Source organism: Lotus japonicus, chromosome 4, assembly GCF_012489685.1.
Source record: "Lotus japonicus ecotype B-129 chromosome 4, LjGifu_v1.2".
Classification (NCBI taxonomy): Eukaryota; Viridiplantae; Streptophyta; class Magnoliopsida; order Fabales; family Fabaceae; genus Lotus; species Lotus japonicus.
Window position 1 is genome coordinate 19,521,157 of NC_080044.1, and position 24,630 is coordinate 19,545,786.

Genomic DNA, 24,630 nt, shown 5'->3' on the forward strand with positions numbered 1-24,630 from the left:
AAGGATTATGACTTTGAGTTACAATACCATCCTGGGAAGGCCAATGTAGTAGCCGATGCTTTGAGTAGGAAATCTCTCCACATGTCAGCCTTGATGATTAAAGAAATGGAGTTAATAGAAAAATTTAGAGACCTTAACTTAGCAATAACTTTTGGCCCAAGAAGTGTTAAGTTTGGTACCTTAAGAGTTTCTAATGAATTTTTAGACCAAATTAGGAAAGCTCAATTTGAGGATCAAGATCTACAGAGTAAAAGGGAGAGATCTATTTTAGAAAATGATCCAGATTTTAAGGAAGGAGTAGATGGAATCTTGAGATTTAATAATCGGATCTGTGTTCCAAATAATAAGGAAATTAGGAAAATGGTTTTAGACGAAGCACATAAGAGTAGTTTAAGTATTCACCCAGGTGCCACCAAGATGTACCAGGATTTGAAGAAAATGTTTTGGTGGCCAATGATGAAGAGAGAGATAATAGGATATGTAACTTCATGTTTTGTGTGTCAGAAAGCTAAGATAGAACACCAAAAGCCTTCAGGAGAGCTCCAACCCTTAGATATTCCAGAATGGAAATGGGATAGTATTGTCATGGACTTTGTTACCGGGTTACCAAGGACTCCTTTAGGGCATGATGCAATATGGGTAGTTGTAGACCGATTAACCAAATCTGCTCATTTCGTAACCCATAAATATTAAGAGTTCTCTGGAAAAGTTAATCCAAATTTATATAAGAGAAATTGTTAGGCTACATGATGTACCCCTTAACATCATTTCAGATAGAGATCCTAGGTTTACTTCTAGATTTTGGGAAAGTTTGCATAAGACCCTAGGAACTCAACTTAAATTTAGCTCCGCATACCACCCACAGACAGTTGGTCAATCGGAAAAAACTATCCAAACCTTGGAAGATCTATTAAGAGCGTGTGTTCTTGAAAACAAAGGAAGTTGGGATCACCATTTACCTCTAATAGAGTTTACTTATAATAATAGTTATCATTCTAGTATAGGCACGACCCCATATGAAGCATTGTATGGGAGAAAGTTTCAAACACCATTATGTTGGTTCGAAAGTGGAGAGATTTTAATTCTTGGACCAGAAGTGATACAAAGAATGACGGACCAGATTAAAATGATTCGAGAAAAGATGAAAGCCTCACAAGATCAACAGAAGAGTTATTATGACAAAAGGAGAAAAATTCTCGAATTCTAGGAAGGTGATCACGTATTCTTGAAAGTTACACCAACGACTGGGGTTGGCAGAGCTATAAAATCTGAAAAACTCACACCTTGGTATATTGGCCCTTATCAAATTATGAAAAAGGTCGGACCAGTTGCTTACCAACTCGCTCTACCTCCTTTTCTCTCCAATCTACATAATGTTTTTCATGTCTCACAACTGCGAAAATACGTCCCAGATCTTTCTCATGTGATAGAACTTGATGCAATACAATTAAAGGATAACTTAACTTATAATGCACCCCCTATAAAGATCGTTGATAAGAAAATCAAACAACTCAGAGGGCGACAAGTACCGCTAGTGAAAGTTATTTGGGGTGAAGCTGGAACAGCGGATGCCACTTGGGAATTGGAAAGCAGTATGCAGAAATCTTATCCAGGCCTATTTAATTAGGTAAGTAGAATTTCGGGGGCGAAATTCCTAAAAGGGTGGGAGCACTGTAACATTCCATATTTTACTATTTAGATAAGAAAAATATTTTTTTACACTAGTAAGATTAATAAGTATATATATAGTGAGAGATGAGAGCATTAATTACTATCCATTCGATCAAAATAAATGGTCCAGATCTGACCTCACTTTTAAAATTGCACGTGACTTCTTTTCTGTTCATTCCTTTTTTCTCAACCAGTTTTCATCTTCTTTCCTTATTCTCCCCCTCCAACGGACCCATCTTCATTCTCCCTCAGTCCCACCTTCCCCATTCCTATCCTTGCTCCCCCTGTGACTGTTTCCTCATCAAAATCACCGATGACGAGATCTGGAACAGCGCCACCGTCATCTGGGAGGTCGGAACCACCATGGCAAACTCACAGATTTCACGAGCAACATGTTGTGGCTGTTGTTGACGGTTGACCCGCCGATCTACAGCATGAGTTTGCTCAGATGGTTCCCGGAGTGAGTGGGTGCGGCGGATCGGAGGCTTTTAGCGGTGGAGGGAATGAATCGGAGCTGGTCGCGGGGGTGGTTAGTGGATTGGGTGTTTGTGGTTCAATCTTAGAGCTAGTCCACGGAGTTTCGGTGGCGGTTTTGTCGGAAAAAATGGTGATCGAAGAGTTTCTCAGGATGGGTGGAGGTTTGCAGCTTTCCTAATTTCACTCCGGTGGAGGTCTTACCGGAAAAAATGGTGATCAGACAATTTTTGCCACCCACCATGTCATTAGAGGAGATTTGTGACTCTAATACGAAAATTATAAGGGGAATAAATTATCTACTAGATCCATGGAGGAGATTTGTGAAATTGACTTTCATGGAAGTTTTTTTTCTGATAACTTTTGGGCTGGAAGTGGCTTCTGTCAGTTCTGTGTATAAAAAGTTAAAAACTAAAAAAGCAAAAGATAAAATTAAAGCTGTTGTGCGATAAAAACAAGAGTCACGTGAGCTTTTAATGAGAGAGTTGAATCTGTACCGTCTTTTTAAATTCAACTAGCGGAATTACTCGTGCCCTGCACGGGTGACTTTTGTTATTTACAATTTAAATTTCGTGTAATATTATGTTTTGTATCTTTTTAGTAAATATATTTTAACAATTGTTTCAATCTACCATGATTTCTTACTTATTTAAATATGAAAAAAATTAAATATTTTAAATTATAAAACTTTTTTTTTTGAAACTAAATTATAAAACTTAAATTCACTCAAACTTTTGTATATATATTAAATCAGTATTTTTAATTTTTTAATACATGTTTAATTATTAATATTTAATTGATTATTTTTCATATCAATGTTTCTATTTATAATAACTAAGAATAATAATAACATATATTTTGATTCAAAATGTCAATTTCGAAGAGAAATCGATATGTAACAACAAAATGAACCACTTCTAATAAAACTCAAATCAAATCATAGGAAAAAATCACCACATTAAATAAACCAAAATAATAGATAATTTACGAAAATTATTTAGAACCAAAAGCTTCTCTTATTTTTGAATAAAGTCTCACGTGACTATTACTTTTAAGTTTGAACTCGTTTCCCTTTTTTGTCTTTGACTCTTCGATCATACCTTTGGTAACCACCGCCTACCAGGGACAATGGAGAAAAAATCTATTTTATCAATCCAAGCAGATAAATTGAAGGATTTCCGTCTTTCCCCTTCATGATTTAAAAAGGGGTGAAGCAATATATAATGGTGAATACAAAATGGAAGAATGAGTAAATAATAGGATCATGAAATAAGGGTGTTCAGAATCGAACCAAACCAAATAAAACCACTCAAACCGATCTAAAAAACCAAAAACCAAAAAAAACCGAAAACCGCAAAAACCGATATTTTGTTAATGGCTCGGTTTGGTTTTCAGTTCTCATGTTCAAAATCGAACCGATCCAAACCAAACCGAAAGTATTTCTTTATTTAAATTTTGACATACATAAATTACCCATTTAACCATACTTATACTGTTTTATTCCATGTATACTCAAACCTTTACAGTAATATGTTTAACCTTTTTCAAGTTAGGAGACATATGTCTTCTTTTCATTCAGGGAAAGTGAAACCCTCTTGTTCTGCTTCTTTGCCTTTTACTCAAAACAATACGATTGTAAAATTGCTTGATAGTCAACTTAGATAGAGTTAATTAGATATTGTCCATGAAATGCAGTAGTGTTACAAATTACAGTCATCTCTTAACAATCATAATATCAGTGCGTACTTAATTCAGTTTATACAATATTGATGATAGTGAAAATAATGATATCTTGTCTCTGTAACTTTTACGGTGCTTCTTGTTTTATGATTTTATTTTCTATTTAGTTATTTATTTGAAGATTTTTAGTTTCTTTGAAAAACTGAAATCCAAGTCAATCCAAACTGATAAAAATTGGATCCGATTGGTTCGGATTTGAAAAACAAACGATTGGATGATTAAATTATAAAACTGAAGCGATCGGATTGGATGAATTTTTCCTTTAAAACCGAACCGCGAACACCCCTATAATGAAACATGAAATAAATCATTTTACACAAAAATAAAATGGAGTGATAAGAGGATAATGTAACCAATAATAAACTTATAATATTGCGATCATACAGTGGTGGTGGAGAATTATAAAATACAAAATGGAAATAAAACTCTGAAAACAATAAATCAAAATAAGATAAACACAATGCCACAAAGAACGGGTGAAAGAGAATGTTATATATTAATGAAATAATGTGAGAAATGTCTCAAAAGAGCAAATTAAACAAATTCTAACCAATGCGCATGCATAGCAAAATTAATTATTTTCTGCATTAAGATGGAAAGCATTACCTTGCACATGATCGATAAATTATTTTTCTCTATAGTTGTTTCAAATGAAAGAAAAATTGAAGGTGAATGTTCCTTAACATATAATCGAATAACGAATTGAGAAACAGAAAAATAAAAGGGAGGAAAGAGAGGAGTATGGAAAATATGGAAGAAGGTTGAAAATACTTACCATGGAATAGACGAACGGAGAAAAAAATAGGATGAGTTTTTTTCATAAGAAATCCCAAAGATAAGAGGAAGAAGTATATGATGAATAGAAAATGGAGGAAATTGAAAGTCCTTGCTTTGTTGTTGAGGAGGTATGCACAAAATGATGTTGAAATTGTTACTAATGCTATAAATTTAACATGTAATTTTATTTACAAAACCACCCTCATCACCTCCTCGACCACCCTCCATCACCGTCATCACCACTGCCACCACCACCACTCTACTGCCACCACTTGCCACAACCACTGCCACCACCACCGCTACTACCACAAACACCATGAACCCTTCGCAACTGCTACTGTCGTTGTCGTCACTGTCATCGTCATTGCCACAACCATTGTCCCATAACACTACCATTATCACCACCACCATTACCACCACTTACACGACCACAAACTTATCCACTCTGACTTATGTTATATAAAATCTAAAGTTTGTGTATTATTATACTTTTGCACCTTTTCATAATTTGTAATTGCACAAATATATAAATACTGTTGATAAGCATAAATATATACATGTTTGTTACAAATATATACACGTATGAAAGAAATGTCTAAAATTGGTTCTTCAAACGCCACCTGGACAAATAGAAGATTTGGATCATCTCATGTGACATGATTTTTTTAAAGCTTAAGCAAAAATCCATTGAAGTATACAACATACATGGGAGCAATCTCTCCCATGTGAGGTTAGACACAAATAAGATACAATGTTATTTCAAACACCAAAAACAAAAGAATACATACCCATATATAACCTTAAGCCAATTTAAATCAACTCCTAACAATAAGAAGCCAGCCAGGAATAGCAGCCCTTCAAGGATTGTTACCACGAACCAAAAGCAAGTTCCTTACCCAGTTTCAGCATTCAATACAACAACACGCATCCCATCCTTATTAGTCAATGTAATAGATCGATATGATATTAAAATTTAGAAACAAACATGTGAAAAGGGGCAACACAGTAGGTATGGTGGATAGAGAAGAGAGAAGATGCTTACTTGAGATAGTCGTGAAGAGAAGATCAGAATCTAGAGACGGAGAAGGGGAAAAAATTATGCATCAGAATTGTAGAAGGTTTCAAAGAGACAATGTACCTATAGACTCTTTGAATACACAAAGTAAAAAACGTTGAAAATGTGTTCACTGGTGGAGACAGATATAGTCTTTTGAGTAAGGATTTTAGGATGAATATGAATGAAATTGTTTTTGAAAATGTATCACTGGAAGTGTAGGTCAAAAGTTTAAATTAGTGCTTAATGAGAATTGATTATCATGACTGAATGATTAGTGGGAATTGATGAGATCTCTTTTCTTGGTTGAATTGATGAGTTTATTTAATTTGATGATTGAAGAAATTAAAATTTATAGAAATTTATCATAAATGTACGATAAGAAGTTTCCATTTTAAGGAAGATAATTTATATATAGTACAATTTGAGTTTCTAATTATCTTTTTTTTCTGACACATATTGTCTAATTATCATAATTCTAGATTATTGTCTGATTATTTAAAGTTCAATTTTTCATATTTAATAATATTTTAATTTTACTTTAATATTTATTATCAATTGCATAGTGTTAAAAAATTAAGTTATTAGGAAAATATGCATAAAAATTAAATATATACTTTTAGAACCACAAGGGGTGGCACAAGTGGTGAATGTGCATTTCTTTAAGGGATTTTGTCTAGGCATCTAGCCCGTGTTTGATCCCCTATGAGTTAAAAAATAATTACTTTGTGGTCAAGGACATCACTACCATATCCCGAACCAAATTAGTCACATGGGGTCCCTTTCCCGTGGAGACTGGTGGCCAAAGGACAAAATACACTTTTAACATTTTTTTTAACGTAGCATGTTCTTAATGATATATACTCATCTATTAATTACAATCAATAATATTAATTAAATTTTAAACAATTAATGAATGAAACTCAAATTTTAAATGGAAAATTAATATGATCGTTCTCAAAAATATATTTTGATTTTGAATTTGAATTTTAAAATGGTAATTAATTCTATTCATCAATTCTAGGTATTAATTGGAGTCATTAATTACACTTATAAGGGATAAAATGTTTAGAAATGATGAATGTCTAAAATGAGAAGTTTTTTAATTTGGAAATTTTAGTCTCATGGCTTCTTACAAAAATATAATATGACACAAATTGTAGACATTATATAAGAAATAAAATTAAAATTGTATGATGATAAAAAATGAAAATATTTTCTATAAATTTAAATTTCATAAAGACATAAATATAGTTTCAACAAAATTTAAATTAAAAAAAATGATGTTGTAAATTAAATAATCAAAATAATTATGAATACTAATTAGTAGTATTTAATTTATTGATCAAATTGCGTCATAAAAAAATTATTGATTAAATTGTTTTGAACGTTCAAAAACAGAATATTTCAAAAAAAAAACAGAATATTTCAATATGAGATTAATTTCTATGCACTAATCTTTTTCTGATGACCAAAAACACAAAACACATCATTATTTTATTTGAAATCCATTGGTATTAGTATTCAATTGAATCACCTCAGCTACAATATACGTGTTTCAAAGTTTTTTAAAAAAATCAATACACATATTTCGATATGGTTGTAGGTATATGTGATAAAAAAAACATTTTTAAAATCTCTAATTTGTTAAACATAAAATTAAAAATTTAATTTATAGTTTTTCATTATTTTCGCAATATCTTCAAGTGCATTGTTTAATGTAAAATTGATAATTAATTAAATATATAATTTTCAATTATTTTTGCAATATTTTCAATTTCCAATTATGATTTCATAGGTAATGGTTACATAAAAAACTGAAAATATAATTTTGAATTAAATAAGATGATAGTAGATAGGATGAGTCATTATTGTATGTTGCGACAAAAAAGTAGAATAGTTTTTTTTTCTTGGAGGGAAAATGGATGAATTTGGGGGTGCCATGTGTCATAGGCCTTCTAGAAGAAAACCTTATTTTCATATATATATATATATATATATATATATATAGATATATAGATGGGTGTGATTTAATGCTCTCACCTCTCACCATAAACCACTTCTCTCACCTGATATGCTCCCTATATATATATATAAATAAAAATAAATAAATAAATAAAAAACTAGAAATAAAAGTTTCACGTAAGTATCAAAAATAAAAGAAATAAAATAAAATAAATAAGAATAGTTTATTAATTTCTTTTTGAGCACATGATTATTGTGCTCAATCTTGGCCATACAAGTGGCCATTTTGATGGCCAAATCATGGCCCTTCATTCTCAAATTTTTCTCCAATGTTCTAGAAATGAATCTTGACCATCCAAGTGTGCCATTTGTTGGCTTCATCTTGATCATCCATTCCATGATGCAATCCTAGCCCTCCAAGTGTGCCACATGAAGACTGAATCATAGCCATCCATTCCTAGGGGCCTCAACTATAAATAACTCCTCCCTCTTCACTTCTTCACACCACACACACTTCAATCCACTCTTCTTCTCAAACACACACCTTCACTAGTATTCTTACTCTTAATAAAGATATATAATTTAAGTTAGCAAATTCACTTGTAGTGAAGCACCAAGGAGAGGAGGCTCCAAGAGGATATCCAAGGCTTGCTCAAGATCTTTAAGAGGTAAGGGGGATAAATTTCAAGTAATTAATAAGAATGTGAATAATGAAACATATATAAGAATGATTTAGGAGAAGAAAATTTTAATTTGAGCGACCTTGAAATTATAGTTCCCGGTAGAGTTTGCATAATTTGAATATTATTTTTTACCTATTTGATGTTAAATTGTTCACCTAATTAAATTCTGAATACACAAGGTTAGATCACCAACTTTGGCCGTGTAGCATGATAATTTCAGAAAGGAAAAAAAAATTGAAGAATTAATTCAATCAAATTTTCTTTGGAAATTATAGTAGTCACTACTACAGATTTGACGTTTTGCCACGCCCTAATTGTCACGGTTATAGGCGGAACCGTGACAAAAGGTCAATTATCACGGTTTTAAAAGGAACCGTGACAAAAGGAAATAATATTTTATTATTATTGTTTTGGAACCGTGACAACAGAAGTTCAATATCTGGCTCTTATTTTTCCCTCCCCTCCAATTTTTCCTGAAAAACCCTACCACTGCACCCTAACCTCTTCTCGCGCGCTCTCAATCGGTCTCTCTCCAATATCTGCCTTCTCAATCGGTCTCTCTTTCCTGCTCCCTCTCAATCGCCGGTCGCCGTTCTCCATCACGCCGTTCGCCGTTCGCGTCGTTCTCGGTTCACGCCGTTCTCTGTCACGCGCACTTCTCTCTCTCGAGCACCATTGCAAAGCCCAGGTACCTTTCTCTCTAATATTCATCTCTACTACTCCCTAATTAGTGCTTGCTGCTGTAATATTCATCTCTGCTTCCCCCGTAAACCAACTCAAATAGTTCATCTGTAGCTAAGTTTCACTTAGGGTTTTTCTTGGTCCTGCATTACCTCTAGTTATTTGGGGCTTCTTTTAAACTGTCCCTCATGTGGCCAAAAATCTGGGACTGTTTGAAATCTGTGTGATCTGTTGTTGTTGTTGTTCTCCTACTGCTAGTTGCAGACTATTGTGTGATTGAGAAAGTTTTTTGCTGCTGTGCCCTGCTCAAATTGGTACGGGTTTGGAAGTGATTTGGCCAGACAATGTGACCATATTGCTATGAGATTGTGCTTTTCATCAAACAGAATTTTTACCTAGTTTGTCTCCTTCTGTTTCTTTCTTTTATCTTTGTACAGATGTTGGTGTATTGGTCCTGGGAGTACACCTAGTACTCTCACATTAATATATATCTTATTTTGGTGAGAATCATTTGAATTGTGCCCTTTTAAGACTGAAAGATAAAATTGATTGTTCCAACTGCAAAATCACAGAAAAGAAATTGGGTTAGAGATCAAGGGGGAAGAAATTGGGTTAGAGATCAATTGTAATATCTAAAATCATTCCAAGTTATTTCAAATCCTGGGCTTATTTAGTTAGTGTTTAAAATTTGGGAGTTGTATATCTAGGATCTTTATTTCAAGGTACGGGTTTCAATTCCAAGTCATTCTAAGTTATTCCAAGGTACGAGTTTCAATTCCAAGTCATTCCAAGTTATTTCAATTCCAAGTCATTCCAAGTTATTTCAATTCCAAGTCATTCCAAGTTATTTCAAATCTTTATTTCAATCAGGGAGTTGTATATCTAGGATCTATATAGTATTGAATTGGGAGGATTAAAAATAGTTGCTTGTAACTCCTAAGTCTCAACTCCTTTATTCCGAGATTGGAATTGCAACTAAGGTTGCTATTTGAAGCTTTATATTTGAGCACCTGAATGGACAAAAACTGTTCCAGTTTTCATCATATATTATATATCTCAGTTTTGTAGAAAGGGGCAGATTCACTGAGAAATCAATGATGCATGTGGTTCTAGTCTTTTGGTTTGTGGAGATGAACTTGAGAGATAGTTAAAGAGTGAGAGAGGCAGAGAGTGAGTGAGAAGCATGCATCCCTTCTTTGATTTGTGTTTTTATTTAATTAGAATTTCCGCTAATATGAGTTTGTTAGTAATGAACAACCCATGTTCTTAGTTTCTTTCCCCAATTTAGTTTTTCTATTTAGGATCTCAGGAATCAGTTCAGTTCGCATGCTTTCTCTTTTGATTTTTGTTCTCTAGCATCTTATTGTGACCTAATTTGATTTCGTTCTTGATGCTTCCATTTAGCATGATAATTGATAAGTATTTAACTTGGTTTTTAGACATTTAGTTCACATGATTTAAAGGACTTAATGCAGAAAAAGACTAATAAACATGGCTACATGATTTTAACTGCCCCTAATACTCTAGTTAAAGAGTGGGATTTGTATCAGTTTCCATGTTCGCGAATCCAGTATACCTGAACACAGCTAGGTGTTAAACTAACAGAAAGGATTAATTCACAGAGACCGATTTTCCATAGATAACCATAATGGGCTGCTGTTTCTGTTGAGATATCTTTGCTATTGCAGTTTGGGCTGCTGTAGGAAGTGATTTAAGCCTTTTTTGCTGGGGAAATTGGCTGTTGTTTTGTGTTTTGCTGAGGTCTTGTGGGCTGGTTTTGGTGCTGAGAATTTAGTTATGTTGTTACTGTTATCATGAGAAATTAATTTCCTGGCGCTGTGCTGTTTTGGCTGCTGTTTCATGATATTTTATTCATGTATTTGGGGTTATATTGGCCTGCTGGATTAGGCAATCTGGTTGGTTTTTTCTGTACATTTTTCCAGCACAATCTGGTTGGTTTTTTCTGTACATTTTGCTATTACAATCTGGTTGGGTTCTCTTTAATTATTGCTTTTGGCTCTGTTTGAATAGATTTATTCGAAGTTGAAGATCGAAGAGCCAAGCTGATTGCCACTGACTTAGAGGACCAGTCTGATTCTAAATATCCAGGTTTCACTCTTTCCTCTACTCCCTACTTTTTTCAGCAGTTAACTCATAGTGAATACTTTATCTGTAAGCACTGCAAGTTGAAGTATGTGATACAAGTTAGATGTCCATAAGCATTAGAAATAACATTTGGAGCCATGGTTCTTTATGTGTGTTTTCATTTATTTGTAACTTCTATTTGCTATTGATTGTTAAATATTCACCCAAACTAAATAGTTTTTTGAGAATGAAGACATTAACCTTTGTCCACCACGTAGGTATGGACCGTAAATGGATGTTTGCTAATCGCTTATCCGATGAATATGCTGCTGGGGTGAAAGAGTTTGTTAAATTTGCGGTTCAAAATGCAAAGAACCCAAATAGTTTGCTATGCCCTTGTTTAGTTTGTTGGCATGGTATTCGAGTTAATCCATCTGAATTAGAAGATCATCTAATTTGCAAGGGAATTGATAAAAACTATATATGTTGGTCAAATCATGGCGAGTCCAGATTTGATTCTGGTGATGCAGCAGATAGTGTGAGATCTGCCTCATTTGGAGCAGAGGAAGATGCATGTGATGGTGACCGTGTTGAGGAAATGGCGAAGGCGGTTGAAGATGATCTTCGTGATTGTCCTCAAATGTTTGAGAGGCTGAAAAATGATGCGGGGACACTTCTTTATAATGGATGCTCTAAATTCACAAGACTATCTGCGGTCTTAAAGCTGTACAACTTGAAAGCTGCCAATGGATGGACTGATACGAGCTTCACCAACCTACTAACACTCTTAAAAGATATGCTTCCAGAGGGAAACGTTCTTCCCGGTCGACTATATGAGGCTAAACAAATGTTGTGCTCTATTGGAATGAGTTATGAGAGGATTCACGCATGTCCTAATGACTGCATATTATTTCGAAATGAATATGAATCTCTTAAGTCATGTCCCAAATGTAAAGCTCCACGATATAAGAAGGAAAATTCATGTCCTTTAAAAGTGTTATGGTATTTCCCCATAATACCCAGATTTAGGCGCATGTACCGCAGTGCAGAAGTTGCAAAACAGTTGACTTGGCATAAATATAGAGGAGAAGGAGATGGAATGCTTCGACACCCGGCAGATTCTCCCCAATGGAGCAAAATTGATTCTGACTATTCTGAATTTGGCAAAGAGGAAAGAAACCTACGCCTTGCGTTGTCTACTGATGGAATAAATCCACATAGCCTCCAAAGTAGCACCCACAGTACGTGGCCGGTGATACTAGTGATCTATAACCTACCTCCTTGGCTTTGTATGAAGCGCAAGTACATGATGTTATCAATGTTAATTTCTGGGCCTCAACAACCAGGAAATGATATAGACATATACTTGTCTCCTTTAATTGAAGATCTGAAGAAATTATGGGAGGTAGGGGTGGAGGTGTATGATGGGTCAAGGGAAGAAACTTTTAGGTTGAGGGCAATGTTGTTTGGTACGATCAATGATTTCCCGGCATATGGCAACTTGTCGGGATATAGTGTAAAAGGAAAACTTGCATGCCCTATATGTGAAGATGATACAATTTCAATGCGATTAGATCATTGTAAAAAGAATGTTTTCCTCGGACATCGTAGATTCTTGCGAACAACACATCGTTATCGGGGGTGGACAAAAGCTTTCAATGGTAATAAAGAAGAAGGTAGAGCTAGAAAGCCATTGAAGGGTAGTGATCTGATTGCCAAGGTGAAGAACGTGAAGTGTAAATTTGGCAAGACATTCAAAAAACAACTTCCTAAATGTGGTTGGAAGAAAAAGTCAATTTTCTTTGAGTTGCCATATTGGGAGTCACTTCATGTGAGACATTTTCTTGATGTGATGCATATTGAGAAGAATGTTTTTGAAAGTGTTATAGGTACTTTACTAAATGTGCCGGGCAAGACTAAAGATAGCATCAATGCAAGACTTGATTTGGTTAGCATGGGCATAAGAAAAGAATTAAGACCGGTGAAGAAGGGGAAACGTACGTATCTACCTCCAGCAGCCTATACGCTAAGCAGGAAAGAGAAAATTGCTTTGTGTAAATTTCTTAGTGGGGTAAAAGTTCCACACGGCTACTCTTCAAATATTAAGAACCTTGTATCAATGAAAGACCTTAAGTTAAAGGGATTGAAGACTCATGATTGTCATGTTCTTATGGAGAACTTGTTACCTGTGGCTTTACGCTCCATTTTGCCAGAAAAAGTGCGAGATGCCATTACAAGATTGTGTCTCTTCTTCAAGGCAATTTGCAGCAAAGTGATTGACCCTTCTAAGTTGTCAGCATTGCAAAGACAAATTTCTACAACTTTGTGTGATCTTGAGATGTACTTCCCACCTTCATTTTTTGACATAATGGTTCATCTAACCATTCACTTGGTGAGAGAGATACAAATGTGCGGGCCAACTTATATGAGATGGATGTACCCTTTTGAGCGTTACATGAAGGTTTTAAAAGGTTATGTAAAAAACCGAAGCAGACCTGAGGGGTGTATGGTTGAACGGTATGTAGTCGAAGAAGCTATTGAATTTTGTACCGAATACCTATCCAATGTTGAATCTATAGGGCTTCCGAAGTCTCATCACACACGAAGTATAGAAGGGGAAGGGCTCTTTAAAAGCGAGATAATAACAATACAAGGTAAAGAATGGCAACAAGCACACTTATATGTTTTGCACAATGCAGCTGAAGTTGGGCCATATGTTGACAAGCACAAGGAAGTGATTAAGGGGTTGAATCTCAATAGGTCTGATAATTGGTTAGCAAAGGAGCACAATCGGACTTTTATAAAATGGCTAAAGGATCACGTTTATAAGGAGTGGGAAGAAGATCCTACCTCGGTTTCAGAGAGGTTGAAATGGTTGTCGAGGGGTCCAAGTATGCATGTCTTTAATTACAACGGCTATGTAATTAATGATTATACATTTTACACAGAAGCCCAAGATGATCGGAGTACAATGCAAAATAGTGGGGTGACTCTTGTTGCTAGATCTATGCATGTCTCTAGCGCCAAAGATAGGAACCCCATATATGCAGACATGTCATACTTTGGGGTGATTCAACACATATGGGAGCTAGACTACACAACATTTCAGGTTCCTGTGTTTGGTTGTAAGTGGGTTGACAATAATTCTGGTGTCCAAATTGATGACTCAGGGTTCATTCAGGTTGATCTTAATAGGGTGGGGTTCAAAGATGATCCTTTTATTTTGGCCTCTCAAGCAGAGCAAATATTCTATGTCCCTGATCCTGCTAACAATAAAAGGTCCATTGTTTCATTATCAAATAAAATAAATGTCAACAACGAGGATGGACAATATGTTCAGGAAGATAATGCTATTGAAGATGACCCTTTCTTCGGGATATCACAACCAATTGACACCGATTCAGATGAAGATGATAGTTATTATGTTAGAGATGATCATGATGAGGGAATTTGGATGAATATAGCCTTTCATAATAAAATTGAAACCACACGTATGCGCATATTGAAGAAAAGGAAAAGAACTACTAAAACAAGTTAAACCAGTATGCATTTCCTTTCAATGATTTTATGTTGAAATATTTTTTATATATTACATTCTTAGATCTGTCTCATGATCCATTGACATGTTGTTTCAGGAAAATGGCTCCTTCAAAGCAAGATAGTGGTGACACCGGTGTGATTAAGTTAATTAGGCGTGGAAGGACCATTATGAAAGAAGTCCGTCGTGCAACAAGTCAAGGAATAAAATTTGAGGTAACATTTTAATACAATGCTGTTGTTTTTTTGTTTATTCTTTAAATTCATACATAGATTTAATTTATATGGTGAATATTTAAATGTATTAGGTTGGTTGGGACCCGGATGGTGTACCAATTGATCCCAACAAACAAAAAATTGTCAGTTATATTGGTTATCTTGCTAGGACAGACGTTCCAATTACTTGTAATTGGTGGCCAAATGTTGACGATGAAATCAAAAACCAAATATGGGAAAAAGTAGAGGTTAGATCCATACTCTTAATATTTTCACATTGAAATTATCTATGTAAACATATTCAACATTAATCGAACTTGCGATGTTGTAGGTTGCTTTTGAGATTCACCCCTTGCGCAAAGACTATGTACTTAAAGAAGCAGGTGCTTTGGCTAGAAATTTTAGGAAAATTCTAAGGAAAAAATTTTTGGATAAAGATGGTAATGTGATAGATCATCCACCGCTGTCTTATGACCTTGTGATTGATCATGATGTCTGGATGGAATTTGTTGATCAATATAAAGATGAAGAATTCCAGGTGAAATAATATTTGTGTGGTGTGCCATGTTTTCATTGCATTTGAATAATTATGACATGATGCAACTACATTGTTTTGAAACAGAAACTAAGTGAACAGAATAGGAAAAGAGTGTTGAAGCCTAAGTACCCTCACAATTTAGGGCGTACGGGATATGCTTGCCTTCAGCAAAAGATGGTATACAAACACACATAATGCTATTTCGTCTCTCTAGATAAAAATCTTATTATTAAGTGTTATTTGTGATTATTTTGGTTGTCTTAAAACAGTTGCAGGAGTCTGGATCAAGCGAGACATCCATTCCTCGCCATCGCTTGTGGAAGCGTGCTCGTGTGTCGAAAAAGGGCAAGATTAATGAGAATGTTGAAGAAGTTTTGAGTACATGTGTAAGTACATATATGAATTCACAAGTAAAATGAACCCTTAATTCTTATTTCTGTAATTGAGAAATTTTATATATCTTAGGAGACTCTCACACAATCTGCATCACAAGAGGAGTTACATAAACGTACACCAGATGATATTCTCGGTCAGGCACTAAAGGTTCCTGAGCACCCAGGCCGTGTAAGGGGTGCAACCTTTCCAATATGTCAGAAAACCTTCTTCAAGAAAGGTCAAAAGAAGTCAATCCAAAAGGAGACTCCAGCAGAAGTTGCACAATTGACAGATTTGGTCAAGACTTTACAGAAACAAGTTAGTATATTGCTACAGGAGAGGGAGATCACCAATGACATAGGGGCTGTACACTACGCCAATGGAAGAGATAGTTGCACGCCTAACATATCACCTGTTGAGATTCATGAGGTAATTGGCTTTGTCTGTGTTTTGTAATAAACTTATAATGATACTTCTTTTAAGGGTAGTTCAACATTAATAATTTTTTCATTTGTGTAGGGGAAGAGGGTTGAGCAGGAGCAACTAACACCTAATGACATGGATACGTTTACACCACTAACACCTAATGACATCCCTATGGTAACTTGTTTATTAGTGTTGCGATTTGTTATTGAATGTGACTTTCTTCAAGAACTTACTTTTTTTATCATTGATTTAGGGTACTACATGTTGTTCCTTGTGTTTGGAGCTGCCTTATTGGCGCGTGGTTGCTAAGGGAAAAGTGTATAACACACTTGGTGATACAATTCATAACTGCCCACTTCCAACCGGTTATGTAAAAGTTAGTATTGATGTTGCGATTGAGGATGATGCAAAATTACCGGTACCAGATGCATATGATGATTTGATTAGCGTCCACGACGCAATTGGGGGTTTAGTGGCGTGGCCTATCAACCTCATTCAACTTGATCACACGGTATGTATATGTTATAATTTTACAAAGCTAGCTAATATATATTTGCAATCACTGATGATACATAAATTTAAAATTTTCAGAATTGTCCATCATCAAAAGGGAATGAAATGAAGGATAAAAGCAAGGCAGAGGAGAATGACAAAGACAAGGCGGAAGAGAAGGACAAAAATCAGGTGAAACCATTGATTGTGAAAGAGAAGGTGATGGAAACAAGATGCACAAGGGAATCTGTTGCATCGCCAAATCAACACAGGTCTCACATTGGGATAAGTGCCAATCAACTTAACAGTTGTACTTTTCTCAACATATATTCAGAAAAGGTTCTTATTCAAGGGAAACAAATTAAAATACCAATAGATCAAAAAATATTCCATGATGTTTATATGAAGATTGAGCATATTGGTCGTGAGGAAGTCCGTGAAATCACTGGGCATGGTGAATTAAGTGCTTCAGCCGTTTGTGTTTATATGAGGTACTTTTTTAAACTTGACTGAAAACAAAGTTTTTAGTTTTCTTATCTAAGCAATTTTTTAACATTGTATTTTATTTGTATATTCTTATTTAAGGTTCTTATTTGATCACTGTGTGGCTGAAAACTTGACTGAGAAATTTGCCTTTTTGAGTCCTCATCGAACGGCACATGGGCTGACCAATCAAAGCCAATATATTTCGGATGCAATTATGGCAAATGGACACCCAAACCAATTATATCTTGCACCGGTCAATATAGGGTGAGAAATATTGGATGAAATTTGTAAATATTAATTCATAGTTACTTGATTAATTTATATGATTAGCTACTTGATTTATTAATATTATAATTTAACATGTCTTGCTTGTAGGGCACATTGGGTGTTGGTTGTGATCAATGCCACTACAGGGACCTTATTTTACTTGGATCCTATACATGGTAGTTTGAATCAACGCAAAGTCATGAAAGAGATGTTTGATAAGTAAGCTTATATAGATCTACTTGCTATGTTAGTCATGCTATTCAACATATTTAATCATGATTTTTTCATTCAATTTGTTAGTGCAATGATGATCTACCGTGCTAATTGCAATGACAAGAGGATTACATGGTCCAAAGCCAAATGGAATACTATAAAGGTATACAAATTTACATAGCTGAAAACAATTAGATCTAGCTACCAAATCACTGATATATATTATATTTGTTTTTTATAGTGCCCTGCCCAAACAAATTATATAGATTGCGGGTACTATGTACTAAGCTTTCTAAAGGAGATAATTGCGCACAAAAAATCTACAATTCCACAAGCGGTATGGAACTTTGACTAAATTCTTAATTTTTCCTATTTTTAAGTGTGACTCTAAATTTTGTAACTTTTACCATCATTTTGCAGTACTTCTCTGATTGTCAATTTGGCTTCTACGATGAGGATCAACTAAATGAAATTAAAGAAGAGTGGGCTACTTATGTGTTAAAGAATTTTGCCTAGTGTGGGCTATTTGCTTTAATTCCTTGTGAGAGTATGGGCTACTTATGGTATGGAACAGCACTGCATGTTATTTTAGAGTATTTGGTTCAAGCAGTGTACTGTACTGGCTAGTGTTGGCTATTTGGTTTAATTTCTTGTGAGAGTATGTTCTCAACAACAATTAGTATTGTTTTGGACAAATTAGTGTAAATGTATTGTTTTCTTATTCAAGGTTGGAATATTTGAGTAATTTGGCTAGAATATGTGAATGTTGGTGATTTTATGCAATTTATTTTTCAATATAAACGTACTAAAATTTATGCACACACCAGGTAAAAAGAAAAAAATCAAAAATTCTGTAGCAATTTCACAGACCAGGTGTATGACCTATTGTCACGGTTACAACCGTGGCAATAGAGGCCACCTATTGCCACGGTTACTTACTCAACCGTGGCAATAGAGGGAACCTATTGTCACGGTTACTCTTTACAAACCGTGATAACAGGCTAATCAATTGTCACGGTTAAATAGGTAACCGTGACAATATATGGCCTCTATTGTCACGGTTAAATAGGTAACCGTGACAATATGTGGCCTCTATTGCCACGGTTACGTTTTGCAAACCGTGATAACAGCCATATCAATTGTCACGGTTCCGCCTTTAACCGTGACAATTGAGCAATTGTCACGCCTTCTATTGTCACGGTTAAACCGTGACGAATGGGCGGTTTTAACCGTGACGAAAAGCCTTTTCTGTAGTAGTGAGTACCAGTGTTACGTAACCATAAATCTAATAACGAAATGAAAAGTTGGAACTCAATATAGAAAGGTGGATTTTTTTAAGATCATTATAGCACTTCAGTACTTAAAATGTTTAGAAGAAGAAGAAAAAGAATTATTGAATCTAAGAGGCATTGATATATATATATATATATATATATATATATATATAATGACAAGTCATGTTTCGTACTGAAGTAATAAGGGGGACTAAAATTAAACATGCATCATTGAAGGTGTCTGTTAGTAAGGAAGCTTATGTGATGTTAGCGGGTTCCGAAGTTCAATTCCGGAACGATATTAATATTTAATATTTTGAATGATATAAATTGGTGTGTTTCGATGTTAAATTCCGGAACGAGATTGTGCTTTTGATGTTTGATATGTTATGAGGTGTAATTTGAGCTTCCTGAATTTATATGATTGGGCCCACATGCATTGCATGCATTAGTTTGAAGAAGGAGAATATGAAGTCCAGTATTAATAGTGCACAGTGTGGTATGAGACATATTATACACTATAAATCCTGGAGTAGGACGGAGGTAAATTTCCTGCATATACATCACGCATCTCATAGCATAATTAAATTATAACTTGTTAAACTTAAACTAACCTAATAATTTAATCTATTGAGTTTAAGTAAAATAATCTTACTCTAAATTCTTATTAATCTACTTGAAACTTATCCCCCCTTACCTCTTAAAGATCTTGAGCAAGCCTTGGATATCCTCTTGGAGCCTCCTCTCCTTGGTGCTTCACTACAAGTGAATTTGCTAACTTAGATTATCTATCTTTATTAAGAGTAAGAATACTAGTGAAGGTGTGTGTTTGAGAAGAATAGTGGATTGAAGTGTGTGTGGTGTGAAGAAGTGAAGAGGGAGGAGCTATTTATAGTTGATGCCCCTAGGAATGGATGGCTATGATTTAGTCTTCATGTGGGACACTTGGAGGGCTAGGATTGCATCATGGAATGGATGATCAAGATGAAGCCAACAAATGGCACACTTGGATGGTCAAGATTCATGTAAGACCCGAGATTTTAAGCTTAGGATCAGTGGAAGAGATTTCCATTTACGATTAGGGTTGAAGTATTGTGAAGGGAAACCTGAACAAGAGTTTAGTAAATGAAATAGATTTGTGAAGGAGAAAGTTCAGGAAAAGTCAAAGGATTTTATCGAAGTCGATAAGAGTTATAGCACGATCGTTTTACGCTTAAACCTAGGTCAGAAACCCTAGTATATAGCTAATTTTCAGGCACGACGGAAGTTAATTCCAAAAATCTTCAGAGAAATGTTAGAACTTCTCTTTTTCCATATATCACAATCGTTTCGAGGAGAAACTCTAGGATCTACGAACGTTCGATTCCAATCATCGGAAGTTTGCCGAAACCGAATCCCTGGTATTTCAAAACCCTAGAATTTCTCGACAATGAAGACTTTATCTATTCAGAGCTTCAAATGAATATTCTACACGCGTACACCCATTTCTCTTGATGATTTCAATCTTTCTTCCGAAGGAAGTTTTCTATTCCGACATTCGATGCAAAAAGCAACTTATCGGGTAAAATAGTTTTATACCGACTATGCATTAGTTGCCAAAAATACAAGGAGACCTCTTTATAGTTTTGGAATTCTTTTGCCAAAACATATCTATTAATTCACGGAGAATGACGCCGGAAAAATCAGATTCGCGAAACTTTCATTTTCCCGCGAATTTCCAACCTTTATATATAGCAAAGAAAGGAAGAAAAACTCAAATTTTCCTCCATTTTCTTCATCAAGGCCGCGAGTTCTACAAGGGAGGGAGAAGAGAAGATTTCCTTCATTACTTGCTTGATCGTTGATCCGTTAGTTACTGCTTCAAGGTTTCGAGGTATAGTCGCTAATCCTTACCTCTGATCGCTTTTTCCATAGCTTTTCTGTAGAGTTTTCTGAGCGGATAGTTTATGGGTTTTTGCAAAACTATCCTGAATCTTTCATTTCTGATTCTAAACCTCTTCCTTATGCGCCCAAGATCACTTCTGCCGGGTTAGATTTTCCGTTATGTTGCCGGAATTCCGCCGGAATCAATTTTAGCCTAAAATACCCATTTTTGGAGTTTTTGGTGTAAAGCTTCAACCTTTAGGCTGAAAACTATCGCCTTAGCTTAGTGCTAGTAGAATTAGTTGTCATAAACGTCGTTGGTGACGTCCCTGCAAAATTTGGTTTTTGGGATTTCAGTTTTGAAATTTCTAAGTTAAAAATCATGACCAAAATACCCCTGCGACAGTTTTTGATCCGATAATTTTTCCGAGTTCAGAATACCCTTAGTTACGGCTAATGATAGTATAGGAACCAAGTTTGATCGAAGAAAAATCGAGTCTCCTAATTACCTAAAGTGGCCGAACCTATTAAAGGGGGAGGAGGAAATTTCCTTTTCCGGAAACTTGTCTTTTCGCGCTAGATTATCGTACCTTAGAGTATAGATTACTTCGAGTAACCTTAGTAAGTATCGATAGCTTAGTTTTCGATAGATTCTGATAGTATTTCTGTGGTTTTGCTCTAAAGGTGATTTTGAGGAATTCCCAGAGGAGCAAGCCTTTGATTGTGAACAAGTGTTAGGAGATCGTCCTGGAGAATCTATAGGTGAGGGCTTCTCACTGAATCTCTAGTTAATGCCTAGGGTCGATGTTTCGACATTGTTTACTGTTTATGCACTGGATTGTGTGTGATTGGAAAATGTTTTCTGAGGCTTCGGTTGACAATGTAGATGGTTCATCTACTGAATGTTTTTGAGATTGACTTACATGCTATGTGCTATGTGGGTAATCTAGGATGTGTGGTGCATGCTTTATATGCTAAGTGCTAAGTGTTTATGATGCGATTTATTGATATATGACATGTTGTTGATTGTGATGATTTAAATATGCTCTGTACTGGAATCTGAGATTCTGAATGGTGAGAATAGCGGGCAGGTCATGCCGATTTTATTTTGAGAGTTTTGAGAAAATTTGATAGGACGAACGAGGTTCGGGCCTTAATTTTGTTTAGTGGATCGAGACATCCTCTGGAAGCGACTTGGGATTGGGAGATCCTGAAAATGCATAAGACTTGCGATAAGACAAAATGGAATCTATTTTATAAAGAAAATTCATAAGACCTTAAATAACATCAAAATCTTTAAGTAATGATATCAACCTCGAAGGAAGGCATTGGAAGTCAAGTCATAGTTTTGGAAAAACGAGGAGTGTCGTCGGATCCAAATGTTGAGTTTGTTGTTGTGCTGTTGGAGCAGCGTTTGTTGTTGTGCTGTTGGAGCAGCGTTTATTGTTGTGCTGTTGGAGCAGCGTTTGTTATTGTGCTGTTGGAGCAGCGTTTGTTGTGGTGCTGTTGGAGCAGCTATGTGTCGTTATGAAGTGTGTCTTTTGGTCGCAGAATCGACTTTACCTTAGGGTAAGCTTTTAGAGACTTTAACTTCCCTAGAACACATGGCGACGTGTCGAGTGAGGACGGAGACGTTGTTTGACTAATCATTTTGCATTCATGCAACATTAATGGGGTATTAACACAGGACGTACTCTGGACCTCGTCGGTTTCCAAAATGGTCATAAGACCCGGAATGCCGTGAAAGAGCGTTTATAGATGTCTCTTGTAGCAGACCGAAATGGCAGACCTACGGGTTTACTGCTGATCTGGCTACCTTTGTGTGGTGTAAGAGGCACGCGGGCCGAAATGGTTCCACCGTGGCTGGTGTTAGGGCTGATCCGTTTGATGTCCATCCCTTTCCGGAATGCATGTGGTTAACTGGGTTAACCTGCATATCATTTCATGCAACATGCATACTGACTTAGTGATGAGTGTGTTTGATACTTGTTAATTCTATTTGAGGCATGTTAACTGTGATTTATCGTCGTTTATATTCATCATGAGATATGCAACCCTAGGATGTTATCCCTAGCTAAAAGCCTAAGTGGCTATCCTATTATCTGTATCTATCCTTGCTATTATTTACATAATTCTTTGGAGTTGACCCTCGCGTCTTCTGTGTGTGCTTTGGCGAACAAACGCCCTTTGTCAGATGTCTTTGGCGGACTAGTTCACGACGGTTCACCCTTCGGGGGAAACTAGAGTTGGGATGCTGGAACAGGAGCGCATCGCGATAGCGAGCGGAGGACGGAGGATGTACCTAGACTTAGTCGTTCTGGATTCAGATTCGGACGACGATCACGCTAGCATGTAGGATTGAGTGTTAGTGTGAGCTCCTCGAGATGGGATTAGTGTAGGAGTAGAGTCTTAGCTCTGAACATCATTTGTTTCATTCGGGATAGGGTAGTCTCCCACCTATAGCTTTTTGTGTGGTTTCGTTACGGGAATCACAGAGAGTTGGTTGGACTTAGGAAGTCTTGTTTCAGGCCGATGGGCCAGCTGATTCTCATTTTGAGGGATAGTGTTGCGGACACTTCACCTTTTCATTTGGTTTGTACATATTGCCTACGGGCGTTGCACTTTTCTTTCCGTCACTGGAGGTTACTCGTGACGAGGTTGTTACTTACAGCGGGGGCTGTTTATATATTGTATATTAGTTCTATTGCTTTTCGCTTTTGGGTTTTATTTAATTCAGTCTTGTCTTAGTTATTATCAAAAAAAAAATATTTCACGTTTTTCCGCATTAAGTTTACTTTTGGGTTACTAAAGTGACGCCACCGAAATCGGGGTGTTACAATTCATTTCTAGAACCTTGTAGAAAAATTTGAGAATGAAGGGTCATGATTTGGCCATCAAAATGACCACTTGTATGGCCAAAATTGAGCACAGTAATCATGTGCTCAAAAAGAAATTAATAAACTATTCTTATTTATTTTATTTTATTTCTTTTATTTTTGATCCCAACGTGAAACTTTATTTCTAGTTTATAATTTATATATATATATATATATATATATTAATCTTATTAGTGTAAAAAAATATTTTTCTTATCTAAATAGTAAAATGTCGAATGTTACACAGCTTATCTTCTGCAACTCGGGGTAGATCGAGGAGGAGGTGCAAATGTGGGTTGAAGGTTGTGTTGTATACATCACACACTGACATCAACCTAGAGAGAAAGTTTTTGAGGTGCCCTTACTAGCATGTGCGTGATTTCTATCTTCTCTTATCTCTTTTTTTGTTTGATTTTGTCGAATTTCATTATCACTGTGTGTGTAAATGTTCTCAGTTCCCTTTGGTTTGCTCAGTTGTCATCAGGTTGTGACTATTTCAAATGGCTAGATGAGGAGGAGGAGGAGTTTGAAGCTGCAGATTTCATTGAAAATGTTCATTCATTATGTCAACATGAACTAAGAGAAGCAGAGAAGAAATTGATGAAGCTACAGATGAAAGTGGTGGAAGATCAGAGGAAGCAGATTGAAGAAACAAAACTTTTGAAACAACTTATGTCATGGATTGTGATTGTTGTTTTGACATTAATTATTGTGATGGGGAGGTTTATGCAATGGGTAGCTATGGTTGGTAGAGGTCTTAAGTTAAGCATTAAGCTTGGTTTTTTGTTGTTGGTAGATGTTAAGGTCTTTCTGGTTGTGATGTACTTGGTTGGTATGAAATGAAATTGGGTTTGATTTCAAATGAAATGAATCCGACTTTGTATGTGAAATGCAAGACAAATGACATGAAATGCATTGAAATATAGAGTATTCAGAA

At 35.6% G+C, this 24,630-nt stretch overlaps 2 protein-coding genes across 3 annotated transcripts; both read left to right on the forward strand.

The window, feature by feature from the left end:
• The first annotated feature begins 8,686 nt into the window (after positions 1 to 8,686).
• LOC130712428 (uncharacterized) lies at positions 8,687 to 14,668 on the forward strand. Its single transcript, XM_057562266.1, has 2 exons — positions 8,687 to 11,154; positions 11,409 to 14,668. Exon 2 carries the CDS (start codon positions 11,411 to 11,413, stop codon positions 14,666 to 14,668), a length of 3,258 nt encoding a protein of 1,085 aa, XP_057418249.1. The 5' UTR covers positions 8,687 to 11,154; positions 11,409 to 11,410.
• On the forward strand, positions 13,199 to 18,528 carry LOC130709958 (uncharacterized). 2 transcript variants are annotated; one of them, XM_057559096.1, is made up of 15 exons: positions 13,199 to 14,672; positions 14,766 to 14,883; positions 14,976 to 15,131; positions 15,215 to 15,421; positions 15,506 to 15,598; positions 15,691 to 15,807; positions 15,890 to 16,225; positions 16,316 to 16,396; positions 16,476 to 16,733; positions 16,814 to 17,205; positions 17,300 to 17,464; positions 17,576 to 17,686; positions 17,768 to 17,843; positions 17,922 to 18,017; positions 18,101 to 18,528. In XM_057559096.1, the coding sequence occupies exons 2-15, from the start codon at positions 14,770 to 14,772 to the stop codon at positions 18,194 to 18,196; spliced, it is 2,298 nt and encodes a 765-aa protein (XP_057415079.1). In that variant the 5' UTR covers positions 13,199 to 14,672; positions 14,766 to 14,769; the 3' UTR covers positions 18,197 to 18,528. The 2 variants fall into 2 exon arrangements, with proteins under 2 accessions (XP_057415079.1, XP_057415078.1); XM_057559095.1 differs by having other exon boundaries at positions 13,200 to 14,672; positions 15,887 to 16,225; positions 18,101 to 18,523.
• The last annotated feature ends 6,102 nt before the right edge of the window (positions 18,529 to 24,630 follow it).

Bases quoted from the DNA above. Each gene is read 5' to 3' on its own strand.
- LOC130709958 (XM_057559095.1), top strand. From the start codon at position 14,770: ATGGCTCCTTCAAAGCAAGATAGTGGTGACACCGGTGTGATTAAGTTA. The intron at 17,687-17,767 runs GTAAGCTTATAT...TCAATTTGTTAG, and splicing joins ATGAAAGAGATGTTTGATAA to TGCAATGATGATCTACCGTG. The intron at 17,844-17,921 runs GTATACAAATTT...TGTTTTTTATAG, and splicing joins CCAAATGGAATACTATAAAG to TGCCCTGCCCAAACAAATTA.
- LOC130712428 (XM_057562266.1), top strand. From the start codon at position 11,411: ATGGACCGTAAATGGATGTTTGCTAATCGCTTATCCGATGAATATGCT.